Source organism: Prionailurus viverrinus, chromosome A1, assembly GCF_022837055.1.
Source record: "Prionailurus viverrinus isolate Anna chromosome A1, UM_Priviv_1.0, whole genome shotgun sequence".
NCBI classification, from domain to species: Eukaryota; Metazoa; Chordata; class Mammalia; order Carnivora; family Felidae; genus Prionailurus; species Prionailurus viverrinus.
The window spans coordinates 171,706,621-171,726,662 of NC_062561.1; the positions used below are offsets into that span (position 1 = coordinate 171,706,621).

A 20,042-nucleotide genomic window follows, 5' to 3' on the forward strand; every position below is an offset into this window, starting at 1 on the left:
TCTTTAAAAGCATAATCACAATGCTAATATCACATATAAAAATTAACAATAATTTTTTTTATTATTAAAATTTTTTTTTGTTTACTTTTGACAGAGAGAGAGAGAGAGAGAGAGAGAGAGAGAGAGAGAAAGAATATGAGTGGGGGAGGGGCAGAGAGAGACAGAGAGAGAGACACAGAATTTGAGGCAGGCTCCAGGCTCTGAGCTGTTAGCACAGAGCCTGACGCGGGGCTCGAACTCACCGACCCCGAGACCATGACCTCAGCCCAAGTCGGACGCTCAACCGACTGAGCCACCCACGCGGCCCAACAATGATTTCTTAATATCATCAAATATCCAGTGTTCAGATTTTCTCGAGAGTCTCATGGTTTTATGCAATTTTATAACTGCACGTTTAACTTGACTCTGTCAACACTACACCTGGTCTCCCTTCACAGTCCGGGTCGTTCCGCTTCCCCTGCCGCTCGCCCTCCTCCAAGGTCCCTGTTGCAGTTTTCTTTCAACCCCACCAGACGTGGGGAACATCTCTGGAACCCTGGAGACGACCGCCCGCGGAACCGAAGTCGCGCCTCCTCTGCGAGCTCTGGTGGGAGTTCTTTTTCAATTGCACTAAGAGCCGTGTCTGCTAACCGATTGGCAGGGGAAACCGGAAGCGCTTGTGAGTTTGTAGAGCGGTTAAAGAACTGCCACGAGGAGAAGTGAAGGACCTGGTCCGCTGGTTTTCATCGGGACTGGAGCTCAGAGGAACCTGGACCGCAGTATCGATGGAGGGTGGGACGCGAGGTCGAACCAGCAGCGCGCTTTTCGCGGGTTTCCGGGCTTTGGGGCTTTTTAGCAACGACATTCCACACGTGGTGCGGTTCAGTGCTCTGAAGCGCCGATTCTATGTGACGACCTGCGTGGGCAAGAGCTTCCACACCTATGACGTGAGTGACTTCTTCCTTCGCCAGCCTCCCGGGAACCACCCTCTTAGCCTCCAGCTGAGAGCTGCCTCAGCTCTCTCCAGGGGCAGTCCTGCTCTGCTCCCCCACTGATCAAGGGCTTGCGTTTCTGCCGTCTCTTCCCTAACTCCTACCTGTCCAGTTTCATCACGACTTCACATCCACGTGCTGTTGTTGTAGCCCTTGCAATCCGCTTGGGGCGAGTTTCGGAGGCTGTCCAGCTAGGGAAAAGTACCAGAGAACATTTCAGTTCTATAGCAATGTATTCAGTAAATATCTGTTCAGGTTCCCTTGAAGATGTAAACGTGATTAAGACCAGTTTCTGCCCCCTCTTAACGAGAAGGACTTGTAAGACATTTTATTGTGCAATTTCTGACACGTTGGATTAGAAATTCAGACTAAAATACATTGGAAGATCTTGGAGGGGGTGAGATTAATTATGATTTTGGGGACTGTTCACATTTGGTAGCAAACTAGTTTCCTTAAACTTCCCATGAGCATCTATTTTCTACTAACATTTGAGGGTCTCGTACGGTGCTTCTTAGTCTAAGCCTGGCAGCAACTTCTTTGTGAGATATGTATCGTTTACCGTTTTCCGTAGCACCCTTGTATAAACTAGGAAACAATCTCAGAAATTAAGTTATTTGTCCCAGGGCTTCCTGGTTGTTAGTGATGGTTTTTCTCCTTTAATTTCTTATGAATCATAGTCTTTTGTTGCTGTTTACTTTTTCCCCTTCATCTTCTCCGAAGGAATGTATGCTCTGTGAAAGCAGGGAGCTTTTCTTTATGATAAAGATGATAATAGCCAGTGTTGATGAAGCGCTTTTTGTGGAAGCTGAGCTGTGAAGTTGCATTCTTTTAAGGATTGTGGGAAGCAAATGTGTTAGTAGCAAGAAGAGTTGGTTGTTGGTAGCTGGTTGAGTTAGTGGAAGAGGAAAGTGAGGGACATGCCCAAAGTGGAGATGGTGCTGGTGATGGCAGCTAACGTTTATTAAACGTTAATTATGCCTGGCTCCGTTAACACATTTCATACATTGAATACTCATAACAACTCCATAAAGCAGGTACCTATTTTATTTAATTTTTTTTAAGTTTATTTATTTTGAGAGAGAGAGAGAGAAAGCACGCAAGCACGGGCACGCTAGTGGTGAAGGGGTAGAGAGAGAGAGGGAGAGAGAGAATCCCATTTGGGCTTTGCACTGACTGTGAGGAAGAGGGGCTCCATCCAATGAACAATGAAATCATGACCTGTGCTAAAATCAAGAGTCGGATTCTTAACCATCTGAGCCACTCAGGTGCCTGGTACTTATTTTAATTCTTATTTTACAGATGAGGAGGAATTTGAGACACAGGGAGATTGATTAATTTTGTCAAGGTCATGTTGGTGGATCAGTAACCATAGATTGGGATCAGCTAATTACAGCCTGCAAGCCAGTCCTATCCTGCATTTGTTTTTGTATATCTGTGACATTTTTATCTTTTTGAGTTTAAGTGTTTTGAGTTTATTTGTTCGAGCTTATTCTAATATAATGATCTCTAAGTAAAATTTTCCACAATAGTAGAATACAGTATAATTAAATTTTGCATGGTATGGAGACCTGTGTGTGTTTACATTTAAGAAATATAGGATATGTAAAAAAAAAAAAAAAAAAAGAAAGAAAAAAGAAATATGGGATATGTAATTTGATCTCCAAGGGCCCTTTCAGTCTTAATATTCTAGCATCTCTGGGATTTGAATTTACACTTATACCTCACTGAACTCTGTGCTTCACAGATGGGTGGTTTTGACATTTAAAAAATTTTTTTTTTTAACGTTTATTTATTTTTGAGACAGAGAGAGACAGAGCATGAATGGGGGAGGGTCAGAGAGAGAGGGAGACACAGAATCGGAAGCAGGCTCCAGGCTCTGAGCTATCAGCCCAGAGCCCGACGCGGGGCTCGAACTCACGGACTGTGAGATCGTGACCTGAGCCAAACCTGGACGGTTAACCGACTGAGCCACCCATGTGCCCCAGTTTTGACATTTTTAAATGGTTGGAGAAAAAATAAAAACTAATAATATGTCATGACATATTAAAATTACATGAAAATCAAATTTCTGTATACATAAGTCAAATTTATTGGAATAGAGCTATACACATTTGTTTATATATTATATGTGGTTGCTTTCAAGTTTTGTTAGCAGTTGCATAGTTTCAGCAAAGACCACATAGCCTGCCAAGCCCTGAAGTATCTACTATATGACCCTTTGTAGAAAACGTTTATGTCCCCCTTCCATCACCACTCCTGATGAAATAGTTGAAAATGTAAGTTTTCCTAATAATGAAAAATTAGGGTCAGTAAATATATTTTTTAGGAAAGAGAGCATAGCAGATTTATGTATGAGATTATCTTAGTTTTCAAGTGTTAAATTTTCATTAACAAAAGCAATTATAATCTAATATATATTTTTTTCTTTTTAAAAACAGGTTCAGAAACTTAGTCTGGTGGCAGTAAGTAAGTATAAACTTCATCCTGAATTCATTCATGTTTAGTGTCTTTTAAAAATATTAAATTTGGGGGGCACCTGGGTGGCTAAGTCCATTAAGCGTCTGACTTTGGCTCAGGTCATGATCTTGTGGTTCGTGAGTTCGAGCCCCGTGTTGGGCTCTGTGCTGACAGCTTGAGGCATGGAGCCTGCTTTGGATTCTGTGTCTCCCTCTCAGTCTTCCCCTCCCTCACTCATGCTCAGTATCACTCTGTCGCTCAAAAATAAATGTTAAAAAAATTTTTTTTTAAATATATTAAGTTTTTGTCATTAATTTTAAGACACAGAATATATAAGAAATTCATTGTGTATTTCTGATAAACTTACGTAGTTAAAAAATAAGTTCAGGATAGGATCAGATGTCACATTTAGTTGTCATATCTTCAGTCTTTTTAAATTTAGAATAGTTCATTAGACTTTGTGTTTCACAGCATTGATATTTTTGAAGAGTATAGGCCAGTTCTTTTATAGAATGTCCTTCAATTTGACCTTTTCTGCTGTTTTCTCATGATTAGATTCAGGTTATGCACTATGGCAAGAATAACAAAGAAATAATTCAGAATTCTCAGTGAATTTTATTAGCAGGCACATGATGTTGATTGGTTCTATTCCTGGCGGTGGTAACTTTGATCATTTTATTAAGGTAAGATTTGTCAGGAGGCTTCATTTTAAAGTTTTACTCTTTGTAATTAATAAGTATCTTGTGGTTAGATACAGTGAGACAGTGTAAATATCCTGTTACTCTTGAGAGTTTTACCCACTGTTTTGTCACTTAGTGATGGTACTTGCCTGAACCAGTTATTAGAATGATGATTACCAAACAGTGATTTTCGGGTTCCATCATTCCTTCTACTGTAAGGAAGGGTTTTCCCTTTTCCTACGTTTTGATACTTTTCCAATAGAAGGAAAATTTATTTTTTTGGAAACTGTTTTACAGAATAAAGGGCCTGCCAGGGCTGAGAGACTGTAGTAGAACCATGAAATGTGATCTTTGTAACAGAAACAGAGGAGAGCTATAAGGAACCTAGTGTATGTGTCTGATTAACTTAAAATTTTAAAACGATTATAGAAGGGCACTATAACCTAAGTTGAATACAAAGTGATTAATAAACCTATGAAAATAGTATTTGGGGAATGAAATTTTTTTTTAAGTTTTGTTTATTTTGAGAGAGAGCAGGCGAGCACGTGTGTGGGGGAGGGGCAGAGAGAGGGAGAGAGAGAACTCCAAGCAGACTCTGCACTGTCAGTACAGAGCCCAGTGTGGGGCTTGAGCTCACGAACCGTGAGATCATGATCTGGGCTAAGATCAAGAGTCAGACGCTTAACAGACTGGGCCACCCAGATGTCCTGGGAATGAAATCTTAAAGTAGAATATGCAGCATGAAAAATACTTAAAACAATCATCTATCTTCTAACTCTCCTGCCCCTAAAACAAGGAATAAAAAGAAAAGGCCAATGTGACCAAGATAGGAATAAAGAAATCATATCGTGTGAGAAATGGCTAGAGGTGATAGGCATATTTGCCTTGGAGAAGACTGAGTAGATAACTGTATTGTTCACTTAAAGGGTCAGGATTTAGAGTATCATAGGGAATTTTTCTGAGGTTTTCCCAAAGCATAGACTTAAATAGGGATTAGGTCTTGATTTACTTTAAAAATTTTCCTAGAGTTATAAGTAAATGTGACATTCCTGAAGGCATTTACATGAGGGGTTGATAACTATCTGCCAGTTTTTTATGTGAAGTGTGAATTTTTTCCAAATAACCTCAAAAAGCTTTTCATTTCTTTAGGATTACATTTTAATGTCTGTAAATATTAGATTTTAATTCTCTTAGGGAAGATCAAGTGATTTAATATTCTCAGTCTGGTAGTTATTATTAGAAGTATAAAGTAACATTGAAGTCAAGTTTATACCGATTATTAGTTTTTATTCATGTATCTACACATAGATGCATATTTTTTAATTATAGCCATGGAAAATGGTATATGTATACTTGAGATTTCTATCTGTGCCAAGATCTTACAATTTCTTATTTCTTTTATATTGTCTTTTACCTAGGTAACTCTGTCCCACAGGATATCTGCTGTATGGCAGCTGATGGGAGGCTAGTCTTTGCTGCTTATGGGAATGTTTTCTCTGCATTTGCCCGTAATAAAGAGGTTTGTATCACTGAACTATTTTAATGTGTTTTTTGCAGTTAATAGTTAATTGTAGTGAAAGTGGAGGGAACTTTAATGTTGCTGTTCTTCTACTAGAATGCTCTGGACATGTACTTGTTTTATTTTAAACATTTATCTGGTTTTCTGGAGGAAGAGAAAGTTGATTTCATCAAATTTTCAAAACTAGTTAAAACTGGCACTTCAGTTTTCTTCATCAGGGTTGAACATCAGAATTATTTGGGCAGCTTCTTCAAAATTTTCCTGCCCAGTTGGGTCTCATATCCTGAGCTTTCTACTTTGTATTTTTCGGTGGGGTAGGATTTAGAAAATACTTTTGAAAATGCTTTCCCAGGAGATTGGTTTTTTTTTCCTTTTCTTTTTTTTTTTTTTTTTAATCCAAGTTAGTGAGAGGCGCCTGGGTGGCTCAGTCAGTTGAGCGTCTGACTTCTGCTGAGGTCATGCTCTCACAGTTTGTGGGTTTGAGCCCCATGTCAGGCTCTGTGCTGACAGCTCAGAGTCTGGAGCCCGCTTTGGATTCTGTCTCCCTCTCTCCCTGCCCCTCCCCAGCAGATACTCTGTTCCTCTCTCACTTAAAACAGTAAAATAAAAGGTAAAAAATTTTTTTAAATCCAAGCTAGTGAGTGTATAGTCTAATAATGATTTCAGGAATCGAATTTAGTGATTCATACTAACATAAAATACCCAGCGCTCATCCCAACAAGTGCCCTTCTTAATGGCCATCACCCATTTACCTTTTAGCCCATCCCCCCACCCACCACCCTGCCAGCAACTCTCAGTTTCTTCTCTGTATTTAAGAGTCTTTGATGGGGCGCCTGGGTGGCGCAGTCGGTTAAGCGTCCAACTTCAGCCAGGTCACGATCTCGCGGTCTGTGAGTTCGAGCCCCGCGTCAGGCTCTGGGCTGATGGCTCAGAGCCTGGGGCCTGTTTCCGATTCTGTGTCTCCCTCTCTCTCTGCCCCTCCCCCGTTCATGCTCTGTCTCTCTCTGTCCCAAAAATAAATAAACGTTGAAAAAAAAAATTAAAAAAAAAAAAAAGAGTCTTTGAGTGGCTTCCAGAGTGGCTGCACCAGTTTGCATTCCCACCAGCAGCACAAAAGGGTTCCTCTTTCTCCGTATCCTTGCTAACATCTGTTGTTGCCTAAGTTGTTAATGTTAGCCATCCTGACAGGTGTGAGGTGGTATCTCATTGTGGTTTTCATTTGTATTTCTCTGGTGATGAGTTATGTTGAGCATCTTCTCATGTGTCTGTTAGCCGTGTTTTCATTGGAAAAGTGTCTATTCATGGTTTTTTTGCCCATTTCTTCACTGGATTATTGGTTTTTTGGGTGTTGAGGTTGATAAGTTGTTTATAGAGTTCAGATACTAACTCTTTGATATGTCACTTGCAAATATCTTCTATTCCATTGGTTGACTTTTAGTTTTGCTGATTGTTTCCTTCGTTTTGCAGAAGCATTTTATCTTGATGAGGTCCCAGTAGCATCTTTGCTTTTGTTTCCTTTGCCTCCAGAGACACGTCAAGTAAGAAGTTGTTGCAGCTGAGGTCAAAGATGTTGTCGCCTATTTTCTTCTCTAGGATTTTGATGGCTTCCTGTCTTACGTTTAGGTCTTTCACCCATTTTGAGTTTATTTTGTCTGTGGTAGAAGAAAGTGGTCCAGGTTCTCTTTTGCGTGTCTCTGTCTAGTTTTCCCAACACCATTTACTGAAGAGACTCTTTTTTCCATGAGATAGTCTTTCCTGCTTTGCCAAAGGTTAGTTGGCCATACGTTTGTGGGTCCATTTCTGGGTTCTCTATTCTGTTCCACTGATCTGAGTGTCAGTTTTTGTGACAGTACCATACTCTCTTGATTACAGCTTTCTGATACAGCTTAAGTCCAGAATTGTGATGCCTCCTGCTTTGTTTTTCTTTTCCAACAGTACTTTGGTTATTTGGGATTTTTTTCTGGTTCCATGCAAATTTTAGAACTGTTTGTTCTAGCTCTGTGAAGAATGCTGGTGTTATTTTGATAGGGGTTGCATTGACTATGTAGATTATTTTGGGCAGTATCAACATTTTAACACTATTTGTTCTTCCAGTCCACAAGCATGGAATATTTTTCTGTTTCTTACTGTTTTGTAGTTTTCAGAGTATAGATCTTTACCTCTTTGGTTAGATTTATTCTTAGGTATCTTATGGTTTTTTGTTCAATTGTAAATAGGATTGATTCCTTGATTTTGTTTTCTGCTGCTTCATTATTGGTGTATAGAAATGAAACCAATTTCTGTACATTGGTTTTTATATCCTTTGACTTTGCTGAATTCATGTATCAGTTGTAGCAGTTTTTTGGTTGAGTCTTTTGGGTTTTCCACATAGAGTATCATGTCATCTGCAAATAGTGAAAGTTTGACTTCCTTCTTGCTGATTTGGATGCCCTTTATTTCTTTTTTGCTGCCTGATTGCTGAAGCTAGGACTTCCAACACTATGTTGAATAACAATGGTGAGAGTGGACATCCCTGTCATGTTTCTGCCTGTAGGGGAAAAGCTCTTAGTCTTCCCCCATTGAGGATGATATTAGCTGTGGGTCTTTCATATATGTCCTTATGATCTTGAGGTGTGTTCCTTCTATCCATACCTCTTGAGGGTTTTTATCAAGAAAGGATGCTGTTTTTTTGTCAAATGCTTTTTCTGCATCTGTTGAGAGAATCACGTGGTTCTTATCCTTTTATTAATGTGATGTATCACATTGATTGATTTGCAGATATTGAACCAACCCTGCATTCCAGGAATAAATCCCACTTGATCATGGTGAATAATTCTTTTAATGTATTGTTGGATCCAGTTTGCTATTATCTTGAGAATTTTTACATCCATGTTCATCAGGGAAATTGGTCTATAGTTCTCCGTTTTAGTGGGGTCTTTGTCTGGTTTTGGAATCAAGGTAATACTGGCCTCATAGAATGAGTTTGGAAGTTTTCCTTCCATTTTTACTTTTTTGGAACAGCTTAAAAAGAATAGATGTTAACTCTTCTTAAAATGTTTGGTAGAATTCCCCTGGAAAGCCATCTGGCTCTGAACTTTTGTTTTATGAGAGATTTTTTATTACTGATTTAATTTCTTTACTCGTTATGGGTCTGTTCAAATTTTCTGTTTCCTCCTGTTTCAGTTTTGGTAGTTTACATGTTTTGGAATTTGTCCATCTCTTCCAGATTGCCCAATTTGTTGGCATATAATTTTTCATAATATTCTCTTATTATTGTTTGTATTTCTGTGGTGTTGGTTGTGATCTCTCCTCTTTCATTTGTGATTTTATTTATTTGGGTCTTTTCTTTTTTCTTTTTGATCAGTCCTGCTAGTAGTTTATTAATTTTGTTAATTCTTTTAAAGAACCAGCTTCTGGTTTCATTGATTTTTTTTTTTTCTACTTTTTTTTTTTTTTTTTTTTTTTAATTTTGCTGTCATTGATTTCTGCTCTAAAATCATTTCCCTTCTTCTGCTGTTTTGGGCTTCATTTGCTGTTCTTTTTTCGGCTCTTTTAGGTGAAAGTTTACGTTATGTATTTGAGACCTTTCTTCCTTCTCTAGGAAGCCCTGAATTGATAATATACTTCTCTCTTATATTGCCTTTGCTGTATTCCTGAGGTTTTGAACTGTCATGTTTTCATTTTATTTATGCCACTACTTTATGTGGATTGACTTTTTCATTATGAACAACTCAGCCCATGACTCCTTTTCTAAGAACCAAGTGGTTCTCTGTATAGAGAAAACTAGATTCTCTATTTTCTACACTGGTAAGGAAGGGTCTTTTCTTAATCTCTCATTCGGTTTCTAAGTTTGTTCTGGAAAAACAGCCTTGAGAGATGACCTGGCTCAGGAGGTCCCGAAAGAAAAGGGAAGTGGCAGTATGGCTGCCTAGATAGCCAAGGATTTGGATCAGTATACTTGTTAAGGTCTAATTTGGACTGACATTTGTTCCCAGGGTCCTCCATCATCACTGCCTGTGGCAGAGGAGGGCAGTTTACCTGTGGAGGTCTTTAATGGGACTTATTTGAATTTTTAGAGTCAGGAAAAATGTCTTTTTTTTTTTTTTTTTTTTTTAATACAAAATACTGCAGTTTGTAGTTTTCCCTGGAAGATACAAATAGAGAGAAAGTAAGGGTGGCAAGGCATGGGAGACTAATTGCAGGAATTGTAGGAAGCTGTTACCACTTCTAGGTCCAAAGGACAAGGAGAAGAAATAACGTTTCTAGAATTTGGTGAGAACTGAAATCATGGAGAAGGGGCTGTAGTTCTTAAGGAATGCAGCTACTGTAAGGATAAGGGTCTCTGTGTGTCAAAACAGAAGTACTCTATCCTCCCTATCTCATCTGGAAGCCAGCTGGTAATGGAGCTTATAGAGTTAGCCTTCTAGAACATGACCATTTTTTTAGGATGCATGGAGTAGTGCTGGTTAGATTGGGTGAACAACCCGGCTGTATGTGTCCTCCCTAAGCTCAGTTGTGAGGTTGAACTTCAGAGGTCTCATTTCTATGTTTCTAGTTTAGGCTTCCTTATTATTGGACTGGCTGAGGGAGCAGGTGAAAATGCCTGGTTCCTTGCCATTTGTTAATCTAACCTTGGATAATCAAAAGTTGGATTACGTTTCTTAATGAGAGCATCTTTAGGATTAGCATGTTTTTGGTTAATATGAATAATGTTAAATGTTGAATGAGTAATAATATTAAATTCTTTTGAACTTTAACATTGTAGGTAGTACACACCTTTAAGGGTCATAAAGCAGAAATCCATCTGCTGCAACCCTTTGGGGATCACATTATCTCTGTTGATACTGACAGCATTCTTATTATTTGGCACATATATTCAGAAGGTAAGAATGAGCCAATTTATTGCATTATCATGGCGGATAGTATGTGTGCAGCTAAAATTAAAAACCTGTGTAAACACAACTTCCATGTCAGGTTTCACATGTAATCAGAAAAAAATTTAGACTCTTTAATATATATGAAGAAAAAGGTTGTAAGTAAAAAATGTATAGATAATTTTAGTCAGCTAGGAGCTAACTATAGTATTTATAACCTGTTTAATGTATTAATTTCAGCTAATACATTTTCCATTGCAGTTCTCCAAGTTCAGTGATGCGTGAATTATTTTCTCTGTAGAGTGCATTTTGGTATATGATTACACCTGAGTAACTCTTGGTTTGTATTTTCAACTTTCCGCAAAGGAGATTGTGGTAGTAAACTAAAGATCCTGTAAAGATCCTATAACCTAAAGGAAAGTATACATCCTTTCTCTAAGAATATGAGTCAGTGTTCTTTAACTGTGATAGTCTTATACAGTGGTAGCAAGCTATGTTTGGTGGAAATGTATGAGCATCACTGTTTTTACTTTCACCAAGATTTGCCTCTTACTTTTTACATCTTTGAGAGACCCATCAATCTCCCTAGATATTTGGCCTTTCACTCCATGGAAGAGTTCAGTATAAGTACTTCACTTTGGAATATTCACTCTGCCTCTTGATCCAATTATAAAAATAGTAAGGCTGATTCCTTTTTTTAAGCCTTATTTTTTATTCCTATAGACAAGTTCAGCAATGAGTGGAATTTTTAATAGTACTGATATTAGAATTTTAGAAAACTTTTGACAGTCTAAATTACATTTACAAGTTGCCCCTCATCACATTTAATTTCTCAAGGAATGTGTAAAGGTTCGAATGTAAGTCTTTGGTTTATATTAAGACATACATCTCTGATATGGTAGGCTTACTTTAAGGGCTAGATATATGGATATATGAAAAATAATTACATGTTGTTTATAACTTTTACTTTTGTAGAGGAATATCTGCAATTGACTTTTGATAAATCAGTATTTAAAATTTCTGCAATTTTGCACCCAAGTACCTACTTGAATAAAATACTTCTTGGCAGTGAACAAGGAAGCCTACAGTTGTGGAATGTAAAATCCAAGTAAGCACTTTATTTAGAATATAATGTAGGTGGTTCCCATCTTATCCTTACCTACTACTCCCTAATGCATACTTAAGTCTCTCAATTCTCCCTGCCTTTATATGTTTACCTGAGGGCCTTCTATAAGTATACCTACTTTTGGTGTTGTTACTCACGGTATCACATAGGCAAAAGGTGGCATGTGGTCCTGGCATATGGTAGGCAGCTTCATAAGTATCCATTTAAAAGTATATACTAATGGCCCTAATCTGTAAAGAATCCATATAACTATAGAGAAGACTCTAGTAAAGTAACATAAGAAAGTAATTATGTGTTGGTCACTGGACAGCATCTAGTTTTCAATAAACTGAAGAAGTAGGAGAAGGCAAAGTCAATCAGTATTAATTTAGTGCTAGCATTTAGGAATCATTTTTAGGGTAAAAGTCCTTGTATTATCAACCACAAACTTGATGAACATTTACTATAATATTATTGGTATAGCTGGAGGGCTAGGTAAATGGTTTTGAGTACCTCCACCTGTTATTTGAACATTTATCTGGAGAAAAAAGTGATAGTTCAATCTTTGTATAGCATTAAAAAGACAAAAATATTTGACCATCCAAATTGTACTTTCTAAATCCCTCATAAATTTGAAAGGGAAAATAAGATTCTCAAAGGTTTAACATTTATCCTAGTTCGTAGTTTTAAATCAGTGTTTTCATTCAATTTAGCAAATATTGACTACCTACCCTTGTAGGTTTAGGGATAATGACAGAAGTATTGTCTCTGCTCCTGCATTATATATTGAGGCTCTTTATGTGATGTTTACACACTATTTTACATTAAATATTCCTTGGATAATCATTGAGTAACTAATCTGTGCCCACTTACTAAATTTACTATATGATTTAATACTTTATTGAATATCATTATAACAATTTCAGAATCTGTTTCTTCATGGACTTTATCATTTGTGGCTTGATTCTGTAATTTAGAGCAGCATCACTATTGTCATGTGACAGTTATATAACATAAGTATCATAGTTATATTCCCATTGGTAATATTTTTCTAGAAACACATGGCAGTGAAAAAACAAGATCCACCTACATTCTAAGATGGTTTTTTGTCATAGTCTGTAATATAAAATGATTTTTAGCTTGTATTTTTTTTTCTGTTTCTTAAAGAGTTCGCATAATATAGTAGTTACTAGCAGCATGGGGCATAGGATCTGGAGTTGGTCTGTCTGGGCTCTATGAATTATTAGCCATAGAACCTTAGCTTAATTGTTTCACATAATTAAGTTTCTTATTTTCTTATCTGGATAATGGTGATAATATCTACCTCATGGAATCATTTTGAGTATTAAATAAGTTAATATATATGTACTTAGAATACTGTGGGTCAGAGAAACAACTTAAATATGACCCATTATTATTTTGCTTTTTAATATATAGTCGATTTTGTTTCCCTAAAAAATAAAAACTTTCAACTACTTTTCTTCCTGTAGTAAGCTTCTGTATACGTTTCTGGGATGGAAAATTGGAGTCACAGCTCTTCAGCAGGTTAGTATTTTTTTGTTAAGTCAGAGAAGAAATGAAGTTAGTAGTGTGATCTTTCAGTTTTAGGGGTCAACCATATTTTTTAGACCTGAAGACAAAAATAATATACAAAGTAGTTTATTTTTATAAATATTGCCCTAAAAGGTAGTGTTTTGGAAATGTCATTGAAAACAATAATGCCTTTGTCTATAAACATTTATGGAAATCTTTTTACCTGGAATTAGGCTCTAAACCTATAGTTGCTATGGAACAATGTTTACCAATCATTTTGTAAGCATGTAGTCCAGTGCCTTGTGCAGAGTGGAGATGATGGAGATGAGTTAGTTGTTCAGTAAAGCAAGGGAGATTGTAGGTCATGCAGAGAAATTTGTTCTAATTTTGAAGGTTGTAGCTTGGAATAGTTGGGACCCGAATCCTAACATTTTTAATTGCACTTTTCCATAAATAACTGCTTTTGTTTTCATGAGACTGCGGAACATGTATGAATGATGTAGGTCTGCAGAGAATCTTGGACATGTATACTGCCAGTATATCCTTGTCCTTCTGAATAGCTCTTGCTTATACCTGCCCAACTTCTATTCATTCTTTCATTCTCTCTCAGTACCATCAACCTTGCTGTGCTTTTGCCTACCCATAAGACCCCAGAGGTATCAGAGGATTAGGTCCCTTGAGGGCAAGGAATCATACTTGTTTTAATATCCCCAGGGTCTCATGCATCATGGTCACATGATGGTAGATTAATAAAATGGTTAGCGTGATTCTATTCTGTAATGGTATTGAACATTGATCTTCTGTGCTAAAATAGAGAAACTTATTATAGAGCCTGTATATAATACCATTGATAAAATGAAGATTCTATTCATAAAATATTAGAGCTGGGACAGACTAATCCTAAGACTTTTTTGCCTTTTAACATGTTTTATAGGTTTTTGTTTCCTTGGATAAAGAACTGTTCACTCCCTTTGTAGTTGGCCTTTTATGTTGCCAGGCATATGGCAAGCCTTTTTATGTTTTCTAAGAGCTGTATCTCTTTTGTTTCTTTCCAGTCACTGATCTGTAGTGATTTCATACATCAGATTCCTTTTCTTTTATGGCTGTTTTCTTACTGAGTCAGCTGTGTTTTAGGAATGAGGGGATTGATGGTGACTACCAGATTTGAAGCTGGGAAGTAACTTGAAAAAATCATTCCTAAATATTGCCATGTGGAATAGCAATCAAAGTATGCTAGAATGGTAATACTTACTAGGTTGTTTTTTTTTTGTTTTTTGTTTTTTTTTTTTTTTGCCATCCTCAAGAAGATATTCTATTATTTCTTTTACATAATTAATGATGCATAACGTCAGGATTATTGAAGCTATTTTGATTAAGAATAAAAAGTGAGTAATTTAAATTTCAGGCACCAGCTGTGGATGTTGTTGCTGTTGGTCTTATGTCAGGTCAGGTTATCATTCACAACATTAAATTCGATGAAACATTAATGAAGTTTCGTCAAGACTGGGGACCTATTACTTCAATTTCATTTCGTACAGGTAACTTTTAACTTAATTATTAGTAAGAGTTAAGAATGTTTAAAATGTATACTTCGAAGCTTATAGAAATTTTCCAAGTGGATGTTTTCTTGCAAGTTAATGTATTTAATAGAAATAAGTGAAATACTGCATTACAAATAGCCATAGGAATATGGATAGATTACTGGTGCATAGTTTTTTCTAACCTGATGTTTATGGATTAAAGGGATGGAGAGAAGAATTGTTACGTTTGGTTGTTTTATGGAGCATGTTTTTCTTAATGTATTTTATTTTTAATAACAGATGGTCATCCAATAATGGCAGCTGGAAGCCCATGTGGCCATATTGGACTCTGGGATCTAGAAGACAAAAAGTTAATCAATCAGATGAGAAATGCTCATTCTACAGCGATTGCCGGACTGACATTTCTCCATAGAGAGCCCCTTCTTGTCACAAATGGTGCCGACAATGCTCTGAGGGTATTATTATTGTTGTTATCATTTTCCTGGCTTTTACCCTTGGGGTTATTGCAAGCCTGTTTTAGTGTATCAGCCTAAAACCTAGACGATGAAAGGAAAATGGGATACGGTAATGGTATAGATGAAACAAAAGTACAGCAGGTTACATGATTGCAGTGAAGTGAAAAAGAGTTACAGTTCATCTTTCCCCAGCCCCTTCTCCAGAGTCAGCACTACCCAGTGCCAGTTGATAGGTGTAGAAGATGATCTGACTGCTTACAAATCATTTAACACATTGTGAAAGAACCTTACCTTTTTATTTCTTGGCAGATATGGATATTTGATGGTCCTACAGGTGAAGGCCGGCTTTTGAGATTCAGAATGGGACATAGTGCTCCTCTTACCAAAATCAGATATTATGGACAAAACGGACAGCAAATTCTTAGTGCAAGTGAGTTTCTGCTTCATCCTATTAGTTTATCCCAGAAAGTATTGAGAGCAGGGTATTTAATAATTATTAGGTTTGGTATTGAATTTTCAGATTCAGATTTGAATTTGAGTGATTTGGAAATCTGAGTAAATGAGGAGATTCTTTTTGAAAACTTCAGGAAGCACTGTAGATACTATCTTCATTTAGAATGTTATTTTATTTACTGATCTTCACAGACAGGTGGCTGGATTCTGAAACTGTGGCCCTTGCCAAGTCTCATAATCTGCTGAAAATTATTAGTAACTCATATTATCCTTGGTTCTTACTAAATGGCATTCTTTGTACAGGTGAATATTATAATGAAGTAGTTGCAATTTAGCTCTCCTTTTAAAGTATCCCAAACTGTAACTTCAAGTTTTAAATCATTAAGATCTGTCATTCAAATGATCCATTGTTTTGATGAAGTTTGATAGGTATTTTCTACATATATCAACAGGTCAAGATGGAACTCTTCAATCATTTTCCACAATACATGAAAAATTTAACAAGAGTTTGGGACATGGTAGGTCATTTGCAAGACGAAAAAAAAAGCTATTGGTCACAAAAAAAACGTTTCAAGATACTGTGAGACAACCAGATGAGGTTTCATTGATAAATTTCCTTTTTTCTTGGATAAAATTAAAAAAAACCCTGTATGGAAGAGTAATAGATTTTTAACATCAGTGTTGCTGTAGAAGTGGTTGAGGTGCTGCTATAAGGTTATTGAAAAGAATTAGACAGCTTGGGTGGTAAAAACATACTGCTGCCACCCAAAAGACATCAATGACTTATCTTGAGCCATGTGTAGAATGCAGGATTTTAAACATGGAAGGGACATTAGAGAAGGCATCGAAGTAAGCAGTGTCCCATCTTTTTACAGAAAGAACTTACTTTATTCTGTATCTTTTCCCATAGTTTCCAGCATTTGAAAGATTTTATAAATAAAAAAAAATGTTTTTCAGTTTTATTCATAATTACTCCTCTTTTTAGCTACTGTCCTGGCTATTCATGTTTGTATATACTTCCAGATGAGTTACAAGATCTTTTTTTTTTTAAGGATCATTCTTTAATCAGCATTCAAAGTAACACTTCTAGAAATTAAATTGGACAGATTTGATATCTTTAAGAATCTTCACATCTAGGGATATGATATATCCTCATTCAGGTTACTTTTTATTTTCCTTAGTGCTTTAATGAAATTTTTGTTTGTTTGTTTATTTGTTTTTTAGTTTTCCTCCTGTTGGTCTTCCATATTTGAGATTATTCAGTGGTATCTTATGTATTTTTTTATAATATGCTAACATTTTTTTTTGCTAGTGTTATAGATGTAATCTTTGTTCATCATATTTCTATCTGCAATATTTAGTATTTAGTAATTACTATATAAGAATATGTAATATGTTATAATTACCAACTAATAATTATAGTGATCTTAAATATTACTGCATTGTAGAACTCACTTTTTTTTATTGGTTCTGTATTTTGTCCAATAAAATGATTATTCTAATTATTTGGTTGTTTCTCTTGATTGACATGACTATATTACCATCGTATCATCTGTAAAAAATGATTTTTTAACCTTTTTTTCAATTATTTATATCTCATAGTTTATTTTCTTATCTAATTATATAGACTAAATTTCAAAAATGATTTAAGTAATAGTGGTTATAACATCATCTTTATTTGGTTCCTAACTTAAATAAGAGTATCTTGAGCTGTGTAGTTCTCTTGTGCTTCTCTTTTATGTTCATTTTTCATTAAGAAGGATCCATAGCTATGTTCTTCTCTCCCTCAACTCCAGGATTAATAAATAAGAAGAGAGTCAAACGTAAAGGACTTCAGAATGCCTTCTCAGTAAGGCTTCCACCCATCACAAAATTTGCAGCTGGTAGGTAACTTAACACTGTATTCCAAGAAGTTCTGTTTTTCTATTTTTCCTACTATTTTTAAGTTTTCTTCATTTTAAAGAATGTTTTTGCAGGCATTAATAAGCATTTGGAAGTACCCCAAGTGCCTACTAATCTAATGTGAAGACTGAAAAAGAATTATTTATAATTTGCAGTTATCTTTTAATTTCAGGTTTTGGTCTTCTCTGTAAGACCTATTAATAAACAGTATTTGGTATCTCATTTTGTAGCCCTTTTTATTCTATTATATGTCTGGTGTAATGAAAGTCACTAATATAAAAAGGTAAGAATAGAGAACATAAAGTTCTATTGTAATCAAAATCAGAATATACTGAGGTCCTTATATGCTACATTATTAGAGTGGTGTTTCATTCACAGAATTGAATTGTTGACTGTTGAGTGAAAACTACCATAGAAATAAGGCACCATTTCCATTTCGAGGTTCTTATATCAACCTGATGATGGTTTCTTTCCTTTTTTTTTTTTTAAACTTTTATTTTGACCACCCTGCTTTCCATTTTTTATCTTAGAACCTGAGTGATCTCAGACATCTGAATCATGTTACTCACCTGCTTAAAAATCTTTTAGAGGCCCCTTACTGCCTGTAGGATGTAATCTCCTCTTATGAACACAGCTTTCACGACTTTGTGATATGGCCCCAGTTGCCTTGTCTGCTTCCCATCCTTCTCAGGAAATGCATCACTTACTTCTTTTTGTTCAAGTTACTCTTGAACCTATTTGTGTCCCTGCCCCCAATTAATTGATGTTTGTTTTATTGCTTCTTTCAGGGAGCCATTTATTACTGTCCTCAAGTCTCTTTGTAAACTCTTGCTGAGTGCTTTTATAAGACACTATCATTATTTATTATAATTTCTTCTAATCAGAATTGCTTTTTAAAAAAATTTTTTTAAGTTTATTATTTATTTTTGAGAGATAAAGAGTGTGTGAGCAGGGGAGGAACAGAGATGGAGAGAGGGAGAGAGAATCCCAAGCAGACTCCTCACTGTCAGTGCAGAGCCCAACACAGGGCTTGAACTCATGAACCATAAGATCGTGACCTGAGCCGAAATGAAGCTCAACCAGTGAGCCACCCAGGTGCCCACAGAATTTCTTGTTAGATTAGAAGCTCATTGCTATCCGAAATTACCTGTACACCATCAGTCCCTAGTGCCTAATGATAACATAGAATATTATATTCTTAATAAGTAATAGGTAAATGAATGAGTGAGGGAATAAAAAATAATTTGATTTATGATTTTCATTATATTTTAGAGGAGGCTCGTGAAAGTGACTGGGATAGTATCATTGCTTGCCATCAAGGTAAACTGTCTTGTTCAACTTGGAACTATCAGAGATCTACCATAGGCGCTTACTTTCTCAAGCCAAAAGAGCTGAAGACAGATGACATAACCGCAACAGTAAGTGAGCTTGAGCTTGTTGATAAGAGCATTTTCTCCTGTAAAATTGTCCTGCGGCAATCTTGTTATACTCAAGTTTATTAATGATCATATGGGTTGAAACAGCAGTTTAACATTTTTAAATTATTTTCTAATAGTGTTAGGTTTTCCAACTGTAGAGAATTATTTTAGGTTTAAGTTAAGTTTTGCTTAATTAGATGTATATTAGTTGCTTTAGTTTTCTAATTAAGTAGGATTACTCAGAATACCCTCTGAAGATGAATTCAGCATTTATCAATGAACTTTCTTACCTTAATTATGTTGAGTATACAGAACTATATTTAATGAATGTGAATCTTAAGGGTTTTTTTTTTCTTTCTTGATTTCTTCTGATATAGGAGTAAGATTTAGCTAACTCTTTAATGACTTATAGGTATAGAAGTTATGTAAAGCCTTTATTTTCTTATATTTGTCTCTTGAGAAGTGCCTTATAGAGAAATTCTAATTGAGTTCTAAGCCTTTCTTAAATATACCTTTCATTTTTTATGTATATTTTTTTTACTTTATTTTTGAGAGAGAGGCAGAGAGAGAGAAGGAGAGAGAATCCTAGCGGGCTCCACACTCTTGGCACAGAGACCAATGCCAGGCTCAAACTCACAAACTGTGAGATAATGACCTGAGCTGAAACCAAGAGTTGGACGCTTAACCAACTGAGCCACCCTGGTGCCCCTTAAATACAGCTTTTAAATTCCAGTGTTTACTTAAGAGTTTACTCCTCTTTAGAAATTTTTTGTTTCTGTTTGCTTTTGTTAATATGTTAATCCACTTCTGTTGCGTCAGATTTTCAGATATAAAGAAGCATTGTTATATTCTGGTTTGCAGAGTTGTTGCTTCTTTTTTGGATTTTGTTGTTGTTTTAGTGAGAGAGAGAGAAAGTACACATCTGTGTGGGGAAGGGCAAAGGAGAGACAGAGAATCTTACACGGGCTCTGTGCCCAGTATAGGGCCTGACGCAGGGCTCAATCTTAGGACCATGAAATCATGACCTGAGACAAAATCAAAAGTTGGACATTTAATCGACTGAGTCACCCAGGTGCCCTCCTTCTACTTTGTAAGAAACAGTTTTATTAATATATTTTATAAACCATAAAATTCTCTTTTAAAGTGTACAGTCCA

At 36.2% G+C, this 20,042-nt stretch overlaps 1 protein-coding gene across 4 annotated transcripts in view; it reads left to right on the forward strand.

The window, feature by feature from the left end:
* Positions 1 to 654: 654 nt before the first annotated feature.
* Positions 655 to 20,042, forward strand: part of WDR36 (WD repeat domain 36) — a 43,705-nt gene continuing 24,317 nt past the window's right edge. Inside the window, exons 1-13 of one of the 4 annotated variants that reach the window (XM_047851903.1) lie at positions 814 to 926; positions 3,410 to 3,437; positions 3,984 to 4,111; positions 5,527 to 5,627; positions 10,372 to 10,489; positions 11,456 to 11,588; positions 13,076 to 13,130; positions 14,524 to 14,656; positions 14,939 to 15,114; positions 15,424 to 15,544; positions 16,020 to 16,085; positions 17,364 to 17,450; positions 18,742 to 18,887. In XM_047851903.1, coding sequence (XP_047707859.1) covers positions 5,556 to 5,627; positions 10,372 to 10,489; positions 11,456 to 11,588; positions 13,076 to 13,130; positions 14,524 to 14,656; positions 14,939 to 15,114; positions 15,424 to 15,544; positions 16,020 to 16,085; positions 17,364 to 17,450; positions 18,742 to 18,887 — 1,107 coding nt within the window. In that variant the 5' untranslated portion in view covers positions 814 to 926; positions 3,410 to 3,437; positions 3,984 to 4,111; positions 5,527 to 5,555. The other 3 variants (XM_047851878.1, XM_047851894.1, XM_047851886.1) reach the window with 3 other exon arrangements.